The following is a 24,656-nucleotide window of genomic DNA, read 5'->3' as shown; positions in this document are numbered from 1 at the left end:
AGTATAGGAAATTCAGACGATTCTACATGAGGTGGTTGTAAATTTGCAGTGATAGAAATAATGTTTGAAATAATCATAACAACAGCGGGATGATTTCAACTGGCTGCAGTTGTGAGGCACTAACCAGTGGCTAAAAACAGCTTTGATGGTGGAATCTTCATTCAAAATTAAGTGGGAAGTGTGTGTCATAAATGAAGCGACATGCACTATGTATATTCGTATTTATGGTAAATGTTTGCAAGAAATATAGTAACTACAGATTTACATGGTCATTTGATATCATTTAAATGGTCAGTTTAGGGGGCTTATATTGCTTTTTGTCCATTTTTAAAAGACCTTCAGCAGCACCAAATCAAGAATATGACCCTACAATTTCTGCTGTGTTGTAAGGCATCAGAAACTCAAGTGCAAGATCAGTGACTCTAGTCAGCGTTTTCCAGATACATCATGGAAATCTGGGATATACCTACGTAATTATTTTAAAATTCCACGCGGCTTTAAACATCTGCCTTTCCTTCTAGTGTTCTAGAATGTGTTGGGGAAGAGATACAAAAAGTGCATTGGTGAACTAATAAGGACTGACACTGAAGTCCGCAGGCACTGGAGTTGAAATTTAGCTGGTCATGTGACTGCAACTCCCCGCCCCCCCCTCATGACCCTGGAGAGAATGAGGGGAGAGAGAGAGAAACACAAATGCACAAACACACACAAACGCACACACAAGGCTGAATCGTAGGTGTCCTCATGTGTACGTTCTTTTGTGAGTGTGTGTGTGTGTGTGTTCCTCCTCCCCCTCCTATTCAATTAAGAGCTTAAGCTCATTAGTGGCAGACTTACATCATTACCTCTCCAATGGCTAATGAGTTAAAATCTATTTAGATTTATGTTGCCGTTAAATCTCCTCCGCCGCACACTCTGCTGGGCGATGACCACAAATCAACACCAAAAAAACCTGAAGGCTTCATCCGTGACTCCACGCCAGCCAAGCCTTTTATAGCAACGCTGCATGTTGAGCACACTTGAGTTCTACCTTTGCTTCCACTATGTTCATCAGAGAGAGCGCAGCGCCCAGCTTTTTTTTTTTTTTTTCGAATGACTAACTAATAGTCAATGCCACGTAACCACGGCGATCACACAGTTGAGCGTTCAGTCAGTTTTAATGTAGCAAATCCTGCCTTGCACATAACAGGCCTGGCCAGTATGATGGCCCGGCAGGAGGGAAGAGGAGAGTGAGGTGGAGCCGACGTGGAGCCGAGAGGCCTGCTGCTGCTGCTGCGGCAGGTGCGAGACGCACTTGTGAGGGAAACACGTTTGCCTCAGGTTCGCTCTCCTCATCAATCCTCTGGCTTGTTCCACGCCTGTGACTCACACAAATAACCCACCGACGGTGTGTTGGGGGTGATTAGGAACAATGAGCTGACAGTTATTCCGTCTTTGATGTCTTGTTTAACTCTGCTCTCCCCGCCGCAGCTTTGATAACACGCTAACTGGGACATTTTCATTCTAATTAGGGCTTCAATTGCTAATTCCGTATAGCCGCTATAATTATCACTGGGAGATTCACAGGTACACTCTGCCATGTTGGGCTCCTGCGCCGGGAGACTGATGGGTGGGCGGTTCATTGCCCACATGCCGTGATCAATGCCAGGGGTTTCCAAGCTCTGGCCCAAGCTGCTCTTGGGGGACATCAATTCATCATAGATTTAAAAAAAAAAAAAAAAAAAAAAAGATTTTTGCATATTAATGTTTCAGCTGTAAAAAAACAGACCGCATGCCATTGTTTTGTGCGTTCCACAAGCCCATGAAATCTACCTTGAATCTTGTCGCTCTCTGGACACGCAAACAGCGGCCTCCCACCACTAGGTTGCAGTGTTTCTGCTACAGTGAATATCGCGCCGCGATCCACAGGCAAAAAGGAGCTAGACCGTTTCGGAAATGAATACAATTTTGAGCTTCACACTTGAAATCCAGCGTATATATTTTGTGTCATGGTTGAGGGGGTGGGACACTTGACATTTTGACACAACACACGGAGATTAATACGCTGGATTTAGCCTCGAAGAAAAACAACAAATACCCCCCTAAAATAAATGTCACACTGATATTTCATTACCAGTTATAGACTGCTCAATGTACATTCATTCTATTCTGCCTGCAACTCAAGCTACTTTAAGTTACGGCTACTTCTGTTTTGATCATGTTGGACAGAAGAATCGCAAATCAAAGGACATTCGATACTTTTTTAATTGTCAAAGTATTAGTTGTTCTTTTACAGTCGACAAGCACCTTAGGTAATCTAGAACATCTCATTTACCCCCCAAGTTTTTTCCTTTTTAATGGCAAAACATATTCAATATCAAGTGAAATCCGGTTTGGTCAATGACCTGATACTGTTTATCATATCGTGTGACTCAGTACCACATCAATGAGATGGACGGACGACAGTTTGCTTGTGTGGTGTTAGTCACAGTTGAGTCCAACTGGCTATAACAGTGGGGTTTACTTCCTTTGTAGACCAGACTGTTTGTTTTGTCACAAGCCATTATTCAAAATGAAAAGCTAGGTGGAGGAAATAGAAGAGAATGGGGAAAATCTAATCCAAAAATTCCCAAATACTTGCTGAAGAGCTTCAGTAATGTCAGATTTGGAGTGAAGGACCAACCCCTGAGTGCATAATGTTTGTGAAACCCAGTGTCAGTAAAATGGATTTTGGTCAATAAACATCTCCGAGTGAAACATAAAGGCATGAAATGAATGACTGATATTTAAAATAGTCGGTCTACTTTCAAGTTCCTTCCTCCGTCCCCGGCCAGACAAAGCAGACGCTCATAATAACCTTATCTGCAGTAATTGGAATTGAGAGATTTTTGCTCCTGCCTCCCGTCAGCCCTCCGGGCGCATGCGCAGTGGGGAGTGTACTGGTCAGCGAGAGAAGCAGCTGTTCGGGGCTGGTGAAATTCCAACATGGCAGTGGCTGTGGTCAGTGTTTCCTGCGTTGACTTGGGATGGTTTCAGCTCGCCTGCAGCCCGTCTTAACCTCGGCGCGACGTCTGTCAGCAGAACTTCTCCTCGGGATCGATGCGACCCTGAACCCCCGCGTGAGAGGTCGACCTGTGGCTAAAAAAACAGGTAAGAGCGCGGAGGGATCCGTCCGCTGCATCCACAACTACACGGACGAGGCGGTCAGCGTAGCGCTCTGGAGGCGTCCCAACTGATTCAACCCGACTAGAACAAGTCCATTCGGGCTTTTTTTTAAAGCAAGTTTCCGCGGTCGACAACGTGCACTTAGCGTGTTATTGAGTCGCTATATTGAGGTTTGGGGAGAGTGCACCTGCGCCGCCGTCTGTACGCATCTCGGTCTGCTGCTGCACCCGGTCTCGCTCTTCCACCGTCGGATCCATAAAGAGGGAAATCACACACAAGTTTGCCCGTGGAGTCTCCGGCAGCCGCGACACAACAAGTTGCTCTCGCAGAAATAGCATGACATTGACATTTCCACGAGCGACATTCGCCTCCAGACGTTCTCATGACAGGCGACACAGCGCGTTTGAGATCCCAGGTACGAGGAGACAAACGAGAGGAAGCAAACACTGCTGGAGCCCCGAAACGTTCCCTCGTGTGTTGTTTTGGGCTAAATTCCATCTCCTCTTTTTCTCTTCTCTCCCTCTCTCTGCTCCAGCACGTCATGATCAGCAGCAGCAGCGTCTATGGTAGGTTTCTGATTTATTCAACTTGTATTTAAGGGCGATATTTCAATGAATAGTGACAAAAATAGAAGCTATTGCAGGCTTGACCATGCTTTTTATTTCTCAAATATACTCTAAGTTATATCCTACTTTAATAAAGAAACTTTTGTGTTTGAATTGAACCTGGGAAGAGAGCTTTTTAGAAGTTCCTTGATAAAGAAAATAATTACATTGGAATATTGCATTATACAGAAATGACTCTAGATGAGGACTGTAATATCTGAGTATTCCCCCCCCCCAATATAATATCTATTTTTTACTGAATTTATATCAGAAAGTAATTTGGCTCAGTACAAATACACACTTGAAGGATTGTCTTCATCGTTTAACTACAGAACAATATTATATGTATCTGTCGGCAGTTTGCTTAGGTCTCTGCCTTACATTCATTCTCTTCGGAAAAAAACCCCATTTCATTGAAATGATTTGTATTGATTTAAATCCATAATCTGCCAATTATGAAGTTGAATTTCCTCTCGTCCTTGCTGTGGGATCGTGGGAACCGTGTGTGTTTTTAAGTCCTCCACGTTTATAAGGAACAATGGCAGATTGTTGAAAATTGAAAATCGCCTGCCCACTCTTTTGCAAGTAATTCCATAATGGATTATTTGTTTTCTACACACACACACACTCACATGCACGTTTATATACTGGGAACGCAACTGAAGTTTATGGGACAGTCGTGGATTTGTAACATTTATTAGGTGAGTTTTGACCCCCCTCACCTCTGAGCTTTTGCTCATCCCTTTCTCTCTTACTTAATACGCACACAGACACGCACTTAAACAGGTCACCTGCATCATCATCAGCATCATTTATCTTTTCCAAAATTCTACTAAGTGAGCTGTCTTACAGAACTTCATATGAAATATTGATTCATCTACTTGTAATCTTTCTTCTGCAATTTAAAGCTAAGTTGATATTGTTTTTCTTTCATCCTTGGTTTCCATTTGTGTTTTTAATTGTAGATGAGAATGACCTTTATGAAAAAGTCTTTGGCGATGTAAATGGACGCGTGACGGTGTGGGTGTGTGAACTTCTGTGTGTGTAATGTAAATAGTGTAGCTGCTCCGCCACTTGTTTATTCCTCCATTTGTCTGCCGTAGTTCTCGGCTTAAGATCCGTCCCGCATCCGTGCCAGCTGCGTATGTGTCGCTGTGACAGTTGCAATAATCCCCCTCATTATACACATAACGTATCTCCTCATATCTCCGACAGCCCCGATACGGCTAATAGGGACACGGAGAGGAGAGCTAATAGGAAGAGAAGAAAAACTGCTTAACAAACAGGGACCCTTTATTTATCTAAATAGAGTTTTTTTTTCCTCTCAAATGAATAAAGCTAGGGGGGCGCATGTGCCTCCCCCCAGTGGGGCCATATAAATAAATTATCCTGACACTTTCTATCAGTCTGTAATGTGTACCGTTAAAGGCGGCTTCGCTGTGCTGGAGCCACCAGCATCGCGATCCAGCCGGCCCCCTGTGGGACTCCAGCCAGATGTGAGACGATCTGGGGAAATGTTGTGCGCCTCAGACATTTGTTAGTCTCCGCTTCGTCCGTATCAGTGGATTTCTCCTGTCTGTGCGTCCTGACAAAGGGCCTCTTCAAACGGGATCCAGGAAGGGTTGTCATCTTCTAGCAAATATGTTAAGTGTTATCTTTTGTGCGCTCGGCTTGCCGAGCAGAGCTGGACCCCTTGGGAGCCCGCCGCATGCAAATAGAACAAATCCCTCTCGGACCTGTCTGTCTGTTTCACTCTCTCCATCTCTCTCTGTTTCTGTCTTCTCAGCCCCCCCTCAACCATTCTCTTTTCCTTCTCCACGTTTGCCCGACAGTGCGTCAGCCCGTCTTGTCTCCTTGCTCTCTCATCTATTTCACTCTTTGTCCACTTATTCCCCCACTCACTCCCTCCCTCCCTCCCTCATCACTCTCTCTTTCTCTCCCGTCCCAGAAGACAGTGCCGGGGCTGTGTGTCAGCTAACTGTAGCGAGGCTGTGTCGTCTTTGTGTGTTTCTCTGCATGCTTGCTGACAGCCCCCTCCTCACTGATCTAAGTTCCCTTTCCTCAGACGGCAGGCAGCTGTCGGTAGCGCTTGCCGCCCGAGACGTGTTTCACTGTAGATGAGCGGACGCCAATTCTTTAAAATCTTTGACACCCTGATCCTCTCCCCTCCTTTTTTTCCTCTCAGAAATGCTCTCTTGCTGCAGTTTGTGCTTTCCAAAGGGGGTTTGATAGTTTTAATTTTTTTTTTTTTTTCCAGTAGGCCTTGTGTTTCCGGGACTGACAGTTGCTTGTTGATGGATTTTCTTCCCCTACCGCTTCACATACTTTTGTATGGTCCTCGTGTTACCGTGATGCATTCAGCTAGTGATGACAGGTTTTTTTGTCAGGTCACAATTGCTTGTTCCCATTTGAGTTACACACACACACCATATCGAAACAACCCTTTCAAAAGGCTGCAATAGAAGGGAGGATGTTGGCGATCAATTTAAAAACGTAAATTGGGTTGAAGAGTATGAATTGCCTCATGGTATGGGAAATATGAATGTTGGCAGCTTTAAAGATGGATCCCAAGACGATTTTTCTGTAGTTTTATAATTGTTAAAAAACTGACCAGGAGATCCAGAAATGCTATTACTGATCAGTCCAAGCCTTAGCATGATGGTACACATCAATAGATGCCAGTATTTCACAACAATTGTGAATTCTCTGATTCACATTTTATGTTTGCTATGTGGTGTACGTTTATCAACACAGAAGTGAGGTTAAAAAAAATGAAGCGAAAGGACACATTTCCTTTGTTGTAGAGCTGCCATAGTGGGTGGCTAACTGACTTACCACAGCATTATTATCATCATCATCATCATTATTATTATTGTTCAATTCAAGGACCCTTAATGAGATTGACATAAACCAAAAGCAAGTCCTAAAACAGTCACTCAAGAGAGCGGATAATGTACAAGCACTTGACAAAGATTAATTGAGACACTTAAAGAATAAGGATGTATATAATAAAAGAGTATGACCCGGGGACGGCGTCAGCTGAAGTAGCTGCTGGGTCGGGTGCGTGTGGTGCTCAGCAAGGTGTAGGACAATGACGACAGTAAACAAGTGGCACCGGTGCGTGAGACTGACCCGACTCAGTTGAAGAGTCCAGAGTTATAAAAGCGCAAAGATGACGCCAATCTGTATTTAATTTTTGTATGCAGTGTCTGTTGTGATATCCATTAGATATGAGGGAAGATAAATATTTATTTTGTTGGGGAATAATTGAAGGCTGTGAATGCGGTAGTGAAATGATCCTGACCAGTCTGATCTGAGGTGAATCTGTCTGAAAATGTTGCGTGTGTGTAGAAATATCAGGCGAAATAAATGCTCCTGGTTGTTGTCCTTTTCCAGCCATTTTCTGCTACAAGGGAAAAGTCCTTCATTTTCACTGTGTATTAGTTCCGTGTCATATTAACTGAATTATATAGAAGGTGCTGTTGAAGCAGAAGTACTCGAGGGAAGGTCCACAGCTAGTCAGACATCTTCACCTCCGAAATTCCCCGACTCTGGCACTCAGCCCTGCTTATATCCAGCACCCTTAAGCAGACGTTCGGCTAAATTCATTTCCATGTTAATTCCGGCCTTAAAAGCATTATCTCGCTTTCTTTGAACTCTGAATCCCGCTGAATGTTTGAAGTCTGCTCGTTTTGTGTAATTTGTCTTTTTCGTCAGTTTAATCAAGGCTGGGAAAATTGTTCTCCTGCACCACACATTTGTTAGGATTATTATTATTATCATTATTATTTTTCGTCTTCCTCACGTTTATGAATTTTGAACGGACCCAGGTTCAGGTGCAGCCGTGGCCTGGATCCCTGGTCGGATACAGAAACATTCGGAATGTGGAAGCGCTAAATATGCTAAGGAGTTCATAAAAAAAAACTTCCACTCGGAATATTCCACACCATTAGACCCTGACTGACACAGCGCTGAGCAGCTTATCCTTTACAATATGCCTTCAAATGTGGAAGCGCTGTTTCTAATTAGGTTATTGGCATGGAAGTCTTAAGTTAAATTGTGCATTGATATGCACAAAAGCTTGCCACTCATTTGGCTCACCGACGGAGGAGAGCTGCGGCGGCGACAGTCTTTTTTTTTTTTTTTACCCTCCGACAAGTCCGGAGAAAATGACAGCGAGGAGCGAGGAAGGATCTGACTGTAATCTCTCACAGCCGCTGCTCTTCTCTCGCTGGCTCCGGCTGGATGATCTGATTTTGTTAACAGCACGTCTTGGCTGGATAGTGGCCGCCTGCCACCGCTGCTCCGTCCTCCCTTCTCCTCCTCCTCCTCCTCCTCACCTCTTCTACCCTCACCTCCCGTCTGCTGCTAAAGTTGAGTGTCTTGATTAGCGTGGCATCTGATGCAAGTAAGTTGAGCACTTTTGACTCGTGCGGCGGTGAAAGGTGTGCGCGCTAATGAACAATGGCTTATCGGCGTGCGTGTGAACATGTGTGTGTGAAGGAGAAAGTGGCTGACTGCCAGGGGATGGACAAAAGGATGTAGAGTGGCTGGGCGTGTGGCAGAATCGCCGCGCTGCCTGGCCGAGATGGACACAGGCTGAGAGTTGCAGCAAATAGCACTGCCGCTGCTTTCAAGCCTTGAAACCAAGCAGCTGCTGTGGTCAATTCTCTAAAACGTCTTGAGCCAGGCGTGCATTCTGTAATGCAAGCGAATTGAGGTTTCAAAAACACCTGAATTATTTCTTAAACAGCAGGGGCCTAATTCAGTCTCTGTTCTGACCCAAGCTGAATTATAAATCAGACAAAGGAAGCGTTGGTGATCCTTATATGTGTATAGATACTGTCTAGTTATTAATATAGTTTACAATACATTTTTTATGTTCAACGGTCTGGTCTCGCTTTGAAATTTGAAACCCTATTTTTTGTAGGATTATGATCATGTCTTTCATTCATGTCGCTTTATTATGTTTCTCCTTCAGTTCACCTCCCTATCTTATGACATATTTGCCTTATGATGACCTGTCCGTATAGTCAGCTCAACTTCTCAAATCATCACTATTATGTCTTCAATTCCTCAAATTTTCCCCATCAGATTTTTTTTTTAAACATAGTTAAACATCTAGAAATAATAGACAAGTTATAATTTCTCATCGCCTTAAGTTCAATATATTTTCATAATGTCTTTTTTTAGATATTGTGTTCCAATTTTATTTCCATGCATTATGTATTGCCTCAAAAAATGTCGTCGTTTCTCCTGTTTTTTCCCCCTAATAATTTACTGCCCTTCCTAATATTTGCTTCAAAACTGTCCTTGCTGTCGTTCTTTTCACCGTGAGTTTCTCTTGTGATATCACATTGTTCTCATCAGAAATCTTGCACGGTTAAGTGCGGTAGGACTTTTTAATGTTCCCCCCGCTGGATAACTAACTGCCCTCCCTGCCGTACAGTGTTGTCTAAAGTTGTTGTGGAGGCAGTTTTTGCCTGCCAAAGTGCGTTCACGTGTCCATTATTTATGTGCCCACTTGCTGTGTGTGCACGACAAGTTTCCGCTACTGGAAACAGGCGCGAGAACGAGGATGTTGCATGTACGACTCTGGCAGGATGGACACATGTGGTAGACGGCTAATGATAGCACGCAGCGTATAATGAGATCCTACTCTCCGTCTGTCTCCACTACCTGGCATCATGCATTAACCATACAAGAGGAAGAGGAGCCACGCATGGTATTGACTTTTGAGTGGGTGTCTGCTTGTCCGTTGTTGGTTTTGTTTAGCACTCAGGGGTCAGCATGGCTGCAAGCGCCGCACATTTATAACAAGTATTGTGTTTTTGTGTGTGTGTGTTGTTGTTGGTTTTGCTCTTTTTTTTTTTTCTTTTTTTTGCGAAAGAGGATCCTCTCCTCATCTGAACCTCTTGAGCTCTGCTAAATGGTGATAAATTGATTTTGGATGTGCTGCAATGTATACAGTTAACAAGCCAAATGGGTTAAGTTTGTGGGTTAGTTTTTGTACAGACGATGATTCTATTAATGTATTCCTCATAATCCACTGTATGTTGTGGGCAGTGAGATGTTGGCAGCGCTCCATCTTCTCTCCCAGTAACATATATTTATCCTCTTCACTACACAATCCTCTAGGCTGCTCGAATCCCCAGGGGGTCCCAATGACATGCCTACTAATGTGTGCTTTGCAAACGGAGTGCTATTGTATCCCCTAAATCTCACAAAGCACTGTATGATTTGCTCATTGTCACTAAATCGCTCTGCTTGTGCCAAGTACTTGCATCTCAGAGAGGCTTAATGCTTTGAGGGTCCCAGGGACAGCTTTGAGTTCCTCTTTTGTTGATTTCGGGGAAAAGTGCCAAGACTGCTGCGCTGAATATTGTTTTGAGTACGGAGGAAGGAGGGGAAGAAGGGCCATTGCCAAGCGACTCCATTGAGCCTGAGTGAATGGGCCATTCATATTTAGGAGAATCACCCAGATGCCATATTGTTGGCTCAACAACGCTAAATATTCTCCAACAAGGATGGGATTGTAGCAGGTTTTAGAATTGTGTAAGTGCAAAGAAGACATAAGAAGAATCCAGCCTTCAGTGATTCTCCTTGTCTGCTGAAAAGAATTGCGACTCAAGAGATCACATTTTACTGGAAATTTTCATTCAGGACATTTCAGTTTCAGATTTGGGCTATTGGTGGTTTTTATATTTCTTAACCCTTTCATCCAAGAATCCATGGCCATTATTCTGCTGAAGAAAAGATTATTCTAAAAGCAAGTTTTCCACTTCAGCCTCAAGGATGGTTAGTATTACTTTACCTGAGTGTTGAAAACACTTGTCGTCTTGTTGGTTGTTACCCCACAAAACCTTGCCCGTAGAATGATTTGATATATATATAAAGTATCATTAACATCACCCCCTTCTCTACAAATTCATTCTAAATGTCTAAACTGCATCATGTACCATGAAGGAACAGGTTCTGCATACATTGTATCAGAAGACGACTTCCAGTCTGAGTCAATCCACTGAAACAAGTGTTTGCGTGGATGTGCCGTATAGCCGTACGACTTTCTCAATTAATTGGATTATCTTGGTCTCAACGTATAGACGGGAGAAAATTGTCATTGTAGTCTTTTGTGTTTTAATCATGGCTTGATCTGCACCGCGGAGGCTGATCAAATTTATTGTTTGGCTGCGCGGGACAGTAATGGGTGTTTAATTACTCAATAAAAGCCCTTTTATAGATTCCCAGGCCTCCTGTGTGTTGAGCAAATGGTATTGATCCGTCTCCGGGCTGCAACATGATAGCTGTGAAGGAGAATTAGAACCGTTAGCCCTGCTAGCCAATTCTCATTCATTAGCTGCATTAGCCAAGGGGTGGTTAAGACCTACTCTTAATACATAAAGCCTCAAGTTTTTGTTTTTTTTATGTGGCCCATGTGTTGTTAAACTGTCCCACCTTTTTTCCCTTTTTTAAAACATGTTTTAGAGGAGAAATTAATAACTTTTATTTATGTGGGAAGTCTTTGCGGGTGTTTTTCCAGACACAGTCTGCTCATTCCTCACAGGAATAACGCGCTATAATCCATACCACTAAATTTGACAACGTCCTTTACTGAGCTGTGAGCTGTATTAGTCGGGCTACCGTCTCGGCCGCCTGTTTAATCCCACCTCTTCCCCACCTTCTAATCTGTAATCTGACGGCTCCTCCTCCTCTTCCTTCTTGAGAGGTCTAAGTCTGAATCCACCTGCTCAGAATATACATAAAAAAGATGGAAAAATGATGACGACATTTAGCCCCGATCTGTCCGTGCATTTCTGAAACGGTACATGGTGTTTATGCGCTCCTCCTTTTTTTCTGCGTCTCCCTCGTATCCATTGTTCTTTTATGTTCACAGCATATTGATGCCTCCGTGAACCAGCTCTACTTTTTCCCTCAAACTGCCGCAATATCTTCCCTTGATGTTTTCATATCAAATGAATGTGGCCCGTTACAGACGTGCTGGAGTCAGTTGGGTGGCTTTGTGGACCAAAGAAAGGGCCCAGCCAGGGACAAAGAAAGAGACATTGTCCATTCTGGACCGTACAGTTTCTTTGTAGATAAATGGATTTTCATGCTTATCAAGCCCAACACTGACATGAGTGAAAACTGTGGAGAATGTGGAATTATTGTCACTGCTCGGCCCGACACTTGGACAACTGTAGAGTGTGTGGTCTTCTATTGTCCATTAAATAGGATGCTGAAACATTAATTTGGCAGTAATTAGCACCTTTCTTGTCACAAGATTTAAGTCTCTCGTGAGTCTTTGTCGAACATTGCCTGTCGTTTCCTACATTAAACTATATATTGCTGTTTATAAAGGTAAGATTTTTGAAGTAAAGAGCAGTTTCTGATTATCACTTATTATTGCCTTGAAGGAGGCACGTCATTGCAGGAATTCTATCCTCCAGGGCATCTCCATGTTTCATCAGTATCTGAATGTGTGTGTGTATAGTTGACTCTCTCTTGAGCTCATGTTGCTTCCCCCGCATTCAAGTTGTACATGGCAGTAGTATAGGCTTTTTATTCCTTGCAAAACGTATAAAACCAGGTGTCGTCATTTATAATTGTGATATATAATTACAACGTTTTCAAAATAAATGTACTTTTTTTTTTTATTGTGAAACACTCCCATATATATATATGTGTGTGTTCTACATTTTCTTTCAGATATTGACTTTCCATTTTTAAATTTCATGCTTGATTTTCAGAATTTGGCCCACCCATCTTATGCCTCTCTGCAATAAATGATGTCAATTTTAAGTATTAAAAATATCCTATAATGTTGGTTCACTTTAGCTTTAGCTTTCTCCCAAACTGTAACATCATGTTGCTTTTTTTTCACGTTTTATAATATTGAATACCTCCCACTCAGAGCCGTGTACAATAAATTAATGCAGTAAAAAGTTTCCAGCCGACGGCAATAATGCGGAAGTAGATAAAAATGGATGTAAAGGAGCCCGAGTGTGCGGCGTTCACATATATAAGCAGGCTTTCCCCTGCAGACTCACATTAAACCCCCCTATCCCGTGGCTGCCTGTGGCTTCACAATGAGGAGCGATGTCTACTCGATGCGGAGCCACTGATCTAGGTAATCTGCCTGTGCCGTGGGACACGTCTATTGGTCCACAAATCAATTGGCTTCATGTACGTGCCATTAGGCTAACATGGTGCTGCCGTGGCGCTGCAAGCGGTAAACACACTCCTTAATTCCCCAGGACGCCGGCCAGGTGGACACTCCTCTTTTCCATTCTGTCGTCCTCTCACATCCTTTCCTTCTTTCCACTTCAGTCAATGCAGTGATTCTCAGCGGATGAGTGCTTACAGGAGTGTTGCTTGGAGGGATTGTGAGCGTAAAGAGGAGAGATTTTGGCCAGGGAGCCCTGCTTGTGCTCTGTTCTCCACTATTGTGTCTAGTGAGTAAGTGTTCCCCCGAGAGATTCAAGCAGCGTCTATGTCTTGTGTGTCTCCTCGTTCCTTAAATACATCTCTCTGGCTGTCCTCGTTATGTTCCTTCCTCTCACCTTCCCCTGCTCAATCCAGGAAGTTGGAGTAAACAGGTACGCTAGCACAAAGCCGTTGCATCAAAACACCCACATGATTATAAAATGCACATTTGCATGAAGGTGCTCTTTGGTGCCGCTATTCAAAATAAAGCACCTTTCAGTGGACTAATGATCCTGTGCAAGTAGAGTTGGGCGCCGCCACATGATAATTGAGCCAGTATGTCTTGACAGATGAGTGTCGCCGGCAGTATCGCCGACGCGCGTCCCACTCCCCGCCGATCGGCAGATAAGATTAGAAGAATCGGGGAACCGCACCACAATAACAACCCGGTGATTGGCAGGGTGAGCGCTCTGTGCTTAAGCCGTACGTCAGCCATTTAAGAATTGATCATGTTTGCCGAAAAAGTTCCCGTTCACCCAATCTTGTCAGACTATTTGCCGTGGTTACAGGGTTGCCTGAAGCGTCAGAAGCCTTCACTGTTGCTAGGAGACATTGGGAGCCTCTGACACGACTGGTCAGCCGTTCAAGTTGTTGACAAGAGCTGGGGCATCCACAACAGCATGATAATGTCGACATAATGAAATCACATATGCACTCACTGTCAGTTAAGCGGGTGATGAAATCTGCATCGCACCAGTGGCTCAATTTATCACAGGGAGACAGACAAAGTGATAGACAATGTGTTTTAAGGACTGTATTATTGCTTTCAAATGAGTCAGTGAATCAATGAGTCACTGAAGTCATTTTGTTTTACTGCTTTTCCATTTCCCAGAGATGCTCTCCAGAATAAGCCGTTCATGGTTTGTGCTACTGGGATATATTTACCTGCTTTATTTAATACTCGCATGTCAACAAAGAAGATGCCAAGATTATGTTTTATTCCCTGCAATTTGTCAGCAAGAACTAAAGAACACAATCTGCTCTCTTTATGAGCAGTTTGATGTCTGTTGACAGCTGCAGCGATGCTAGCAGGGGGACAAACATCTGGCTTTTCAAGGTAAAGGCGCTGACCATTATTAGCTTACTGCTTACTTGCATAAAACTCTTACAAACGTAGAGACTGGCTGTTAGAGTGAAAGACAGTGGATGCTAAAAACAGGCTTTCACTCTGATCATGTCGGATTTAGTGAAAAATGACTTCAGACTCGATGCCAGGTAGTGTAACGTATTCACATTTAGTGTGCTTCGCAAGCGGCTGTTATAATTTCAAAGACCCCATTTGACCACATGACTGGGTCAGAGGCATTTCTGCATCAGGCAAGTCCCATTTTTGTATCAAGAAGTTGCCAGACACAGTCATCCTAGAATGTCTGCTGCCTGTATATCAGGCTGAGACTGGTGACTGTGAGGGTCGTATGAGGTCATTGCTGTTCTCATCATAGCATGCACATCGTCAGGATTGGCAGCGTAGGTGTTTAAATATGAGCTTTTATCTTCTTTCGTTTTGTGGACTGCATTACGTCACAAACAGGAGCCTGAACTGTTGATGAAGCCATGTGTCAGTGTCGTCCTCTCCAGATTCTGAATCTCTTATGTCAGACTGGATTGTCAAAGTGATGGTTCCTGAGTCGATACTTAAGCTTTAAGTTCAACTGCACCACACAGAGTTGCCTTAATATTGATTTCTATGCAAGCACTTTCATTTGCTTGATCTCAGTCAGATCTTTTGTATTCTTACTTTTGTTCTTTTTTTTTTTTTTTTTACGATGTGGAAAATATTGACGCAGACATTAAATAAACAAATGCTCTTATTGATAGGGTTTGGTAATTTGGTAGTAAAACATAGTAGTTCATAAAATATCTGTTATCTTTTTAGTGCAGTATTTCATCACTCACTTTAATCCAGTGTTTGATGTAATATTATTTGTCATTTTCTAATCATTATTAATAAAATATTGTTTTTTCAATCACCATTTATACCAGGGGTCACCTACCTTTTTGCAACCTCGAGCTGCTCTAATGGCATTGTGTGACCCTAAGGGCTAACATTGGTGCAGTATGCACTTCTGAAAACACGATATATAATGGATGATAAATCATATTCCTCTCAAATACTTGTCTCATGCCTGAGTTTTCACAGTGATTGCCAGTCGTGTAACCAAAAAAAGGAATGACAAAATCAAACATAAGATGGTCTTTACATGAAAATTTAAATTTGCATCATTGCTTATTTTTTAACAGCCTGTGGGCTACTCACTTGGTCTCTGCAGACTACCTGTTGGTGTCCCCTGATTTAGACCCTGAAACATTCACTATGTTCAAGTCATCTCACATGATGTCAAGTCAACATTTACCATCTATTAAACAGTGTGCTCCCTCATTTGGTATCAAATGTTACCCGCCACAAGCTGAGTGGTTATGTAACATATCATTCCTGATATCTATCGCCCCTAATTACAAGTGAAGAGTTTCCCTACCACTCAAAGTAAACATGACACATAGCAGAGCTTTCCAAAAACTAGAATATCGCAAGGCTGGATTTGCGGCTCCCCCTTGGTCCCCCAGCCTTGACTCATCCCCCTCCTGGGATGCCGGTGCCGGAATGACATTCGCCTTCCAACAGAATGACTCCTTATCTTATGTCACAACTCATCTCCTCAATAAATACACACGCCCTTTCCTCCCTGCCCTATCGCACCCTTTATATTGTTCCTCTACCTGATCATGTTCTTCAGCTTGGACTCTGTGGGGGTTCGTCTGTGGACCGGTATTGTATTATGACAGTCTCTCAACATGAAACTGTTTAGATCTGAAAACTGGATTTGTCCATGGGAGACACAGAATCTTGCTTCACTTCATGTTTGCCTCAGGCTTGGAACTGCAGCCGACAGTAATAAAGCTGTAATTATTTATTTAGCAGGAGTGTGAAAAAGAGATACTGTCTGTTGCTGTGAGAAATATTACAGAGAATTTAAGTGGAAGCAGCAGTAGACATGTTTGTCAAGGCCCTTGCATTTCTCACTTTGAATCAGATAGAAGTGGCTCATTTCTTTTCTTTGCGGTTTTGCTTCTCTCAGGCTTCTGGATTTGTTTAAAGTGAGTGAAGCTGCGCTGCCGTCTATCACAGAAACAAATGGATGTAAATGTGTTTTCATTCATTAGTTTAAGAATTAATGAAGTGTCTTGGCAGATAGGAAATGTGCAGATTTGAAAGAACCATCTTCTTCAAATGAAACCAAACGATTACTCTCCATGCGGTGAAGGCGAATTCTGAGTCGCTAATGTGAAGTGGAAAGATGTGATGATTAGATACAAGTAGGACTGGACCCAGGGACAGATCACCCAAGCTGGCTGTCATTCTTGTGGGGATTAGTTGACCAGCACTTGAAGATCAAACTCTGTTATTATAGACAGGGTTTCTGCCACCTATTCCTCCCCCTGAGAGCACGACAAATGAAGAAACGGGGGAAGTTTTTCTGATTTACTGAATTGGTGACAATAGTGAAAACACTTGTTTTAAATCATGAGAAGTAAATCTGCCTCCAATCCAAGCCGGTCCGTCTCTTCATATGTCTGGCCGGAATGCACAACCCGAGATCCACGAGCTGATGATGTTTCTTTTAGGATTTTTTCATGAATAATACAACGAAAACCATCATGTTCATGCCCAGCTCCATGATGTGTTATGTTTTATCAGTTCGTTTCGATGGCTCCACTTCGTTTTTATACGCTTGATCACATGAGATTTCATCTTTAAAAAGATCATTTTTCTGATGCCGTGGCAACTGACCCTGATGAATTTTGTTGGGAGTGGATGGGGATGGGTGGTGCAGAACCCTGTTGTGCTGCAAGATGTGTCATGTTTTCAATAAGATCTATTGATATTGTTGAAGTTGACCGTGAAGTGTAATTTTAATTCATTTCATTTTTTAAATTTTTTATTTCATCTTTTATTTTTCTCTTAAATATGTAGTGCTGTGGTGTTGGTCAGTTGTAGCTGAAGCATAACTTATTCTGAATATGAGGTGATGTACTCAAAATATGTTTATTAAAGACTTCCAAATTTTCAAATTTCCTTTAAAAAATTGAAACTCAGATCTTCACTCACTACCTATCAAAATGTGATGGAAATAAAAAAAAATTAAAAAAAACTGAACACCACATGGTCACAGACAAAGACACAAATTCTTCTTGAAATCACACACACTCTGGTGCTGTCACAAGCATTGTAAGGCTGATAAGTCTTCAACTAATGAGGCACTTTGATTCAGTTTTAATGAACGACTCAATATTATGCTTGAGGTGTAGGAGGTATTCTCAGATTACAATCGTGTGAATCAAAACTTTTGGTGCAAAAGAGGTAAAGATGGCAAATTCACGCATTTTAGACGCAAGGCACTCGCATATAATTTCTGCTGCAGACCTTAACAAATGTTCTTCAAAGTAAGGCTGATTTTTATTCCCTTTGAGTTTGTTTGAAAGGAGCAGCCAGCAGAGTTGTAAAGTCAGCAGTCACGGGATAAACTCCGTGTTCAGCTCGGCTGTGACCCCGCGACCATGTTCATCAGCTGTGAATGTGATTACAGTTATCGATCCAGAGACGATGACATGATGCGGGTGGAGGCACCTGAGGAGTGTGTGACTGTGTGTGTGTGTGCATGCATATGTGCGTGATGGAGAAGAGCCGTGTGTCCTCAAGCTTGTGTGTGTGTGCGTGGTGTTTAAGCGCACTGTAGTGGTGTGTCTGTGTGTGCGTTTGTATGGTAATGTGAGATCAGACGTAGCCTGTTAGCTGGAGTCTTACATCTGCTGTCAGCTACTCTCTAACTCCGTTAAGGATGTTATTGATTGCTCATTATTACCCCGTTCCCTGAAAGATGAGCGTCCCCTATGATCACATTAAATCTCTCCTCTGTCCAATTCTCCTGAGATGCCTTCTGCTCATCGGTGCCCATCAAATTTCTCCTCTGAGATCTGATATCAAGCAGCCTGACGTGTTTTTTATCGCCCCGGTTTCTCTCGTTTGATTTACTCCAAATAACTGTCTTCTGTTTGCCACACTTTTTTGTTTTTTTGACGCAGTTTGGCTAATTGATGTTTGTACTCCTGTGTAATGGTAATAAGCGCACATGCATGATTTTTGAAATTATGATTTGTTTTCTTTTTATTAGCCCAAAGAGGTTTTCATGTTCGCCTTGTGATCCGTGTTTATTGACTTGATAGCAAACACGGGGAGCTGACAGGGAAGTCACAATATGCACTTTATTTTTCCGAGTGGGGCTATTTTTCGCTCTGCGGCGTTTGATTTAAAAGGCAACAAACACTTTCTAGCCACGATCAGTCTCATTCAAAAGCAACAAATTTGACTGCCTTAGAATACTAACTCCTCCGAACGCTCTCGCTTTTAAGTGGCATGCCCCTCTCAGGTGACTGGGTTGTCATTTTTTTTGCTGACGATAAACAGTTGTTGAAGGAATAATGCGCCCGCCAGAGCCTGTAAAGTTTGGGACTGTTGAAATCCAGCCCTCAGTGAGAGGCCATCTCATCGGCCCCTCGCCGTCCCTATGAATAATGCAGAGCTATCGACTGTGTCAGTTCAGCGCAAGGAGACGCAGCGGCAGCCAGCTTGATATTCAGCTGCTGAAGCTGACTGGATGCCCTCACTTTGAGACAAACTGCTGGCGGACTGCTCCGACTCGGAACAGACAGGACCTGAATCCGCTCATGTGAGATGTGTTCAGGGTGTGTTTGTGGAGGTAGTTGGTGTCCCAGAGAGGCCCATCAGGAACGTGCACAAAAACACAAATGTGTATTCATATACCTCTCTGCATCCGAATATTCTTCATCGTGCGTGTGTGTTTGTGCATGGAGCCCTAGTGAGAATCTCCTGCCCCCTCGACACGACCAGTTCAGTCTCAATGCCACCGATCGATGCGGGTATTGATCGGCTGTTTGACTGTTTAGACAACCTGTGTGAATTCCAGCATAATGCAAACCTCAGTGGATTTGAAGACACACAAGCTGAACCTGGACGCTCGTGTCCTGCTAACAGCTCCAAATATGCGGCGTGTGAGTTTAAACGGAGACGGGGAGCCGCTGTCAGATGAGGTGGGATGACTCATGTGTGTGAGTCTGAGCAACAAATCCTCCCCGTCTCCACTCCATGTTGGTGTCAATTACACTTCCATCGTGTATCGCTGTCTACCTGTCGAGTGTAATGATGGATGCAAAGGATTATCTGTTATGTTATGAAAAACCTTCACTTGGATTGTGATTTGTGAAATACTTACTGCTTGATCTTAATAGATTTTTAGTAAAAGTTTTTAAACCCAGGTTGTAGATGGAAAGAGGGTGGATGTCATGTCAACGCATAGCAGTTTTGGCAAGTGAGAGCTTTGTCTTATTTTCTTCTGTCTTGGGGGGCATATTCAACTCTATATTTTATTTGAGAAACAAATAAATGTAACACTTGTTAACCATCACAATTGAGACGAGGTTAACATGGGGAATGTGTCATTTATCGAGACGTGCAGACTGTGGCAGGAGTTGGCAAATGCATGTGAAGTGTGAAGGATTTGGTGCTTGAAGTGTGCACAGCGACGGATGGAATGGGTTCACAGCCTGGGGGTTGAGGTTATCCCAGCCAGGCCTCCTCAGTAATACACACACACCACAGGCGTGTGTACACATGCACACTCTCGCACTCTTTTGCACGTGCTTGCAGTGGCGGGAGCAGATAATCTCTCACTCTTGTTTGACAGTAATCTCAGTGGCCAAGTTTTTCTTACTCTCTTAATTCATCTGTACATTTTTGTCTAGGGATTGTACACTTGATATCGATGGTTGGCTCAGTTGCTGCAAAAATATTTCAGTTAGTAAATGGGAGAAGTAGAGAAAATGCGATGCCTTGGAATCACTTTTGATGGACACAAAAACGCACACACACACGCTGCGCAGACAGACATAAATGCATCCACAGATGGTGACACTCCAGCAGTCACTCCTGTGCTCTCTGTCTACGTGCCAGCGATGATGAAACACACACAGACATATGCACGCACGCACACACACACACGTACAAACACACACAGTCTGCCGGCTACAAACACGGCGACGCATCATTGAGCATCGGCTGGTTTTTCTCTAACTGCTGAGGGGAAATCAGTGTGGTGTTAAGTAACCATTCATGTGGAGCCACACACAAACAAACAGCACACCTCCATTTCTAAATATACATTCACCTCTGCCGCAGAGAAATGATGATAATTTGAATAATGAGAAAGTTTTGGGGGATATTACTGAGATTTTTTTCATGTATGTAAATATAGTTGGAGTGTGACTATTTAGATCCTCTTGACAAACAAGCTCCAATCGTGATGTATTCATTTGTTGATCTGTAGTTAATGTCTACTCTCTGGATCGGGGGAAGTATAAACACCCACTTTGCCGCCGCTGCGTGTGATGTGGAACTTCCTGAGGATTGTATTTGAATAATGAGGCAGGCTGGAGCATTCTCTTGTGCAGAGTGTCTCCACGCTGCCGCGGTAAATGACCTCTGAATAGTTGTTTTGGATTAGCCATCAAAGTCTTCTCTCCAAGTGGCCAATAGATAGGTGCTTCCAGAAATGAGTCACTTGAAAATGATCATCGCCGCCGTTGCTGTATAAGATAATGGATAACCATTACACTCCATTTTCCCCAGCTCCTCACCCACACAACGCCTGCTCTTGAAATATGATGCATCCACTGTGCTTAGTGAGCACTTAATGTCCAAAAGCACCGTGTTTGTTGAGATTTACAACCGTCCTGGCAAGAGGGGGGCGAGAAGAAGAGTGTGTTGCCTGCGTCTAATGTTGTTCACTCAATAATTATCTCATTTTATTTACGAAGACAGACAGCTTTAGATGAGGTTAGAGGCTTCCTCTCTATTATCTCCACCTGTCACCCTCCTTCTGCGCCCCCCACCAAGACCCCTCCCCGGGTTGAAGGCCTTCAAGTCGAGGACTTGGCAAACTTTCTGTGGAGAGGGGAAAAAAAAAAAACCTCACACAACAGCAAAATCAGACCCGGCTGCTCGGGTAGCAGGATCAATGTCATTTCTAAAAGGATTAAGCCTCCTCTCAGAAATCTATTTTAATTACTGCACACACAGGTAAACAAAGTGCTTGTGGTTCACAGGTATGGATCCATGCGTCACAAGCGTATTGATAGCATGTGGCCCTATGTTAACCTCTGAAGTCCTGTTGATGGCGCTCAGGTGTACCAGTGGTCTGGGAGGAACATTCTCACTCTGGACAGTGAGGTGACATTAGTGAAGGCAGGCAGCGCCTGAGAATCTCTGTGTTACTGCTTGGTCCTGAAGTTGTATCATGGTGGATTGCCGGCATTTCGTTGTGGCTCAGGTTTGGCCTTGAACTCTTTGCCGACTAGAAAGACTCTCTTTTCCTCAAAACATATCAGGCACAGACAAAAATTGGGAGTCCTCGCTTTTCTCACTGAGATCTCTAGACTGACTGTGCCATTTAGTACCAGACACAGCTCCTTCATAGATGATGAGCTGACCGTCAAAACATGTACATGTAGTATCTGGCAAAACTGAAAAACCTTTGATGCGTGTCTGTTGACGTCTGCTTTATTTAACCTGGTTATAATGCCAGCCATATCATTTGTGTTCTGGTTGCAAACTATGTTTTTGGTGATGGCAGAAAATCATGAAAAAACACAATTCATTGAACGAACTGATAAGATTTGACGATGACATTTACATGTATATTATTTAGCTAATGAGAGCATGACAGGAGTACCCAGCGGTTGAGCCGTCGAGGACGTCGCCCTCTACTCGCCCCAGCTGGGACTGGCTTTAACCCCCACTGACCACAGTGAGGGAGTAAGAGGAAGAAAATGAATGCATTATATCAAATGTCATGACAAATCAGTCTTGAGATATATGCTGCTTTTTTTAAAATCATATGGATATGAATTCAGTGTGAAGGTAGATGGGGTACTGAACTTCCCCAGAGTGCTGCCCGCATTAAACAAACCATCATCACGACTCTCGCCTTAACATTTATGTTATGATTATAATGATGTTTTTTATTTTTCACTTAAGGGCATCACGCTGAGTAGTGTAGGCATATGGAGTTTAGAGTTGTCCATCTTTTCTTTTTTAATCAGTGCCACGTTTAACAAGTTAATGTACTGTAACGCAAATCACCAGTAAATTGAGTTCAAATTGATGTATTCTAATTGGTGAGTAAAGGTAGCAAATGTCACGAGCAGCGGCTTCAGGTTGAAAATTAACTTGTGTTTTTTTAATAATTACTTTTTTTACAGTAATTTTCACCACAGGCTTTGTGTGAAGTTGTTTAATTTTTTGTTATGTTTGAGTACAGGCCTAAATTAAGATTTAAAACTGTATGGTTTGCTGGATTCTAATGTTGATGCTTCAGTCTATTTCTGATGTATCCTTGTTTTAACTGTTTGTGAATGAGAAAAAACATAAATACTGAAATAGTTGTATAGTGATTTGGCTTCAAATTGTCACTTGAAAATGAAATGTAAGATGAAAGACTGTATGTAACTTAAAGACTGGAATTATGATTATATCATCTGCAGGAAAATCAGTTCCATAAATGGTGTCAGTGGCTTAAAATCCCTCTCTTGCAGCGAAATGTCATGCCCTTTATTCCGGCGCTGGTGTTTACATTGATGCTTCAGCTTTTTAGAGGTCTGGCTTTTCTAAGTGATGAAAGAGGAGATGTGATGATGTTGTCAGGGTCGTGACACAGCTAGAGCTCAGTGTTGCTAAGAGTCTTTACAGATGTTTTGTTCACCTGATAAGAATAATCAGTTTGCCTCAGCAGGCCTGATGTTTCTGCCTATTTGTGTGTGTCCTGTGTGCGCGCGCGTGTGTGTGTGTGTGTGCGTGTGCGTGTGCGTGTGTGTGTCTTTGAGGACAGGAGCCCCGCGTCGAGCCGGGTGATTAGGCACGCTGCGCTAGTCACAGGAAATGGAGTAGCTGACGGACAGGCTGAGTGCATTATAGATGAATACTGTGCGTTCGCCGCTCCGGGCCTCTACCGAATATCTCTCAATTTCCTCTCTGAATGACAAAAGAAGCCACGCACAATTTCCTTGATCCGGAGCATTTGTTTAACTGCGCCCTACCCATTTAACCCACCCATTCAGTCGTCTGTCTAGTAAAGGAAATTTAGACAGTGTCAATTTATACAGCTCGGAGGAAGATCTGATAGCGGCGGGCCGGGGCGGCGATGATATGCCGCTGGAATTTACTTAAGAGATTCATGCTGCTTATGGCTGACTTCCACTGCCTGCTAAATTTAGACCCATAATTTAATTTATTTTGGAATATATTATAGAAGATTTCTATACCGTCCTTTTCCAGCGAGGAGTTTGATGGTCCAAGCTGCGAAAACTTTGTAGTATCAGGAGGTTAAAGATCACCAAAGACAGTGAAGGGTTGATTCTTATGTTTTCAGTTGCTGTCTGTCAAATATCCTTATATTGAATCTGGGAGCTGTCATCTCGACAGCCCCTCCCCATTAACTGTCTTTGAGTTAGTGACAGCTCATCTCTCCCGGTCACTGCTCACAGTCTAGACTTTGAACTTGCGCTGTTTACTCCCTCATCTGTTGTTTTGTTGTTGTTTTCACCGACAGACTAGTTGTTGTAGTAGTGAGCCGACGCTGAGCTTCAAAGTCTATTTGGGTTCCTCGGTTATTTTAGGAGGAAAAGGGAAACAGTTTTGTTGTCTATGGGGAGGCAAGCGGAATGGTTTTTTTTTTTTTTTTAACTCAGTGGGAACACTGTTTATTGCTCATTTTGGAGAACATGGATGTTCCCGACTGATTTATAACCCGCAAAACCTGATTGCACTTTAGATTATTCTTTTTCTGTCTATATCTGTCATTTGGTCTTGTCTCTCTTTGATTATATTGCAAGTATTTGTAATTATTCCCTACTGTGTTGATGTGTTCCCTATTCTCTGCCGCTGTGTCTTTGGTTTTTAACTTCTGCTTTTAGATGGGTCTTACTCCTTGCTTACTGCCTGTCTGTTAGTCATGTTGCTTTGTGTCTAGCTTTTTAAATTCATGAAAAATATAACCCTTCGTTTTACATTTCGTCTGTCATGATAATGATAAAGTGGCTTTATGTGGGATATTTACATGGCTGCTCAGAGTGACTGAGATTTTTGTAATTGGACTTAAGTGAAATGCGGATTCTATCATTTGGAATATTAAAGCACTCTGAGTGGAGATGATCTCTTTTTAAAGATGAAATCTCTCCTGATCAAATGTATTTAAATGAACATCAAGATAAACTGATAACTTTGAGCTAGGGGACGGCCAGACTCCATAAAATGCGAAACAAGAAAAAGTGGACACCCAGTTTTTCTCGACAGGA

At 42.9% G+C, this 24,656-nt stretch overlaps 1 protein-coding gene across 7 annotated transcripts in view; it reads left to right on the top strand.

The window, feature by feature from the left end:
* LOC128752516 (fidgetin-like) overlaps positions 1-24,656 on the top strand; it is a 94,234-nt gene that overhangs the window by 56,505 nt on the left and 13,073 nt on the right. For 3 of the 7 annotated variants that reach the window (XM_053853796.1, XM_053853797.1, XM_053853798.1), the window contains one exon: positions 3,680-3,710. The exons of 2 other annotated variants lie outside the window; for them this stretch is intronic. In XM_053853796.1, the coding sequence (XP_053709771.1) occupies positions 3,686-3,710 (25 nt within the window). In that variant the 5' untranslated portion in view covers positions 3,680-3,685. Of the gene's footprint in view, positions 1-2,795; positions 3,130-3,459; positions 3,560-3,679; positions 3,711-24,656 lie in introns of those variants that run through there. 2 more of the 7 variants (XM_053853795.1, XM_053853794.1) reach the window with 2 other exon arrangements.

This window comes from Synchiropus splendidus, chromosome 1, assembly GCF_027744825.2.
Source record: "Synchiropus splendidus isolate RoL2022-P1 chromosome 1, RoL_Sspl_1.0, whole genome shotgun sequence".
Classification (NCBI taxonomy): Eukaryota; Metazoa; Chordata; class Actinopteri; order Syngnathiformes; family Callionymidae; genus Synchiropus; species Synchiropus splendidus.
This window is presented reverse-complemented; position numbering and strand designations above follow the sequence as displayed.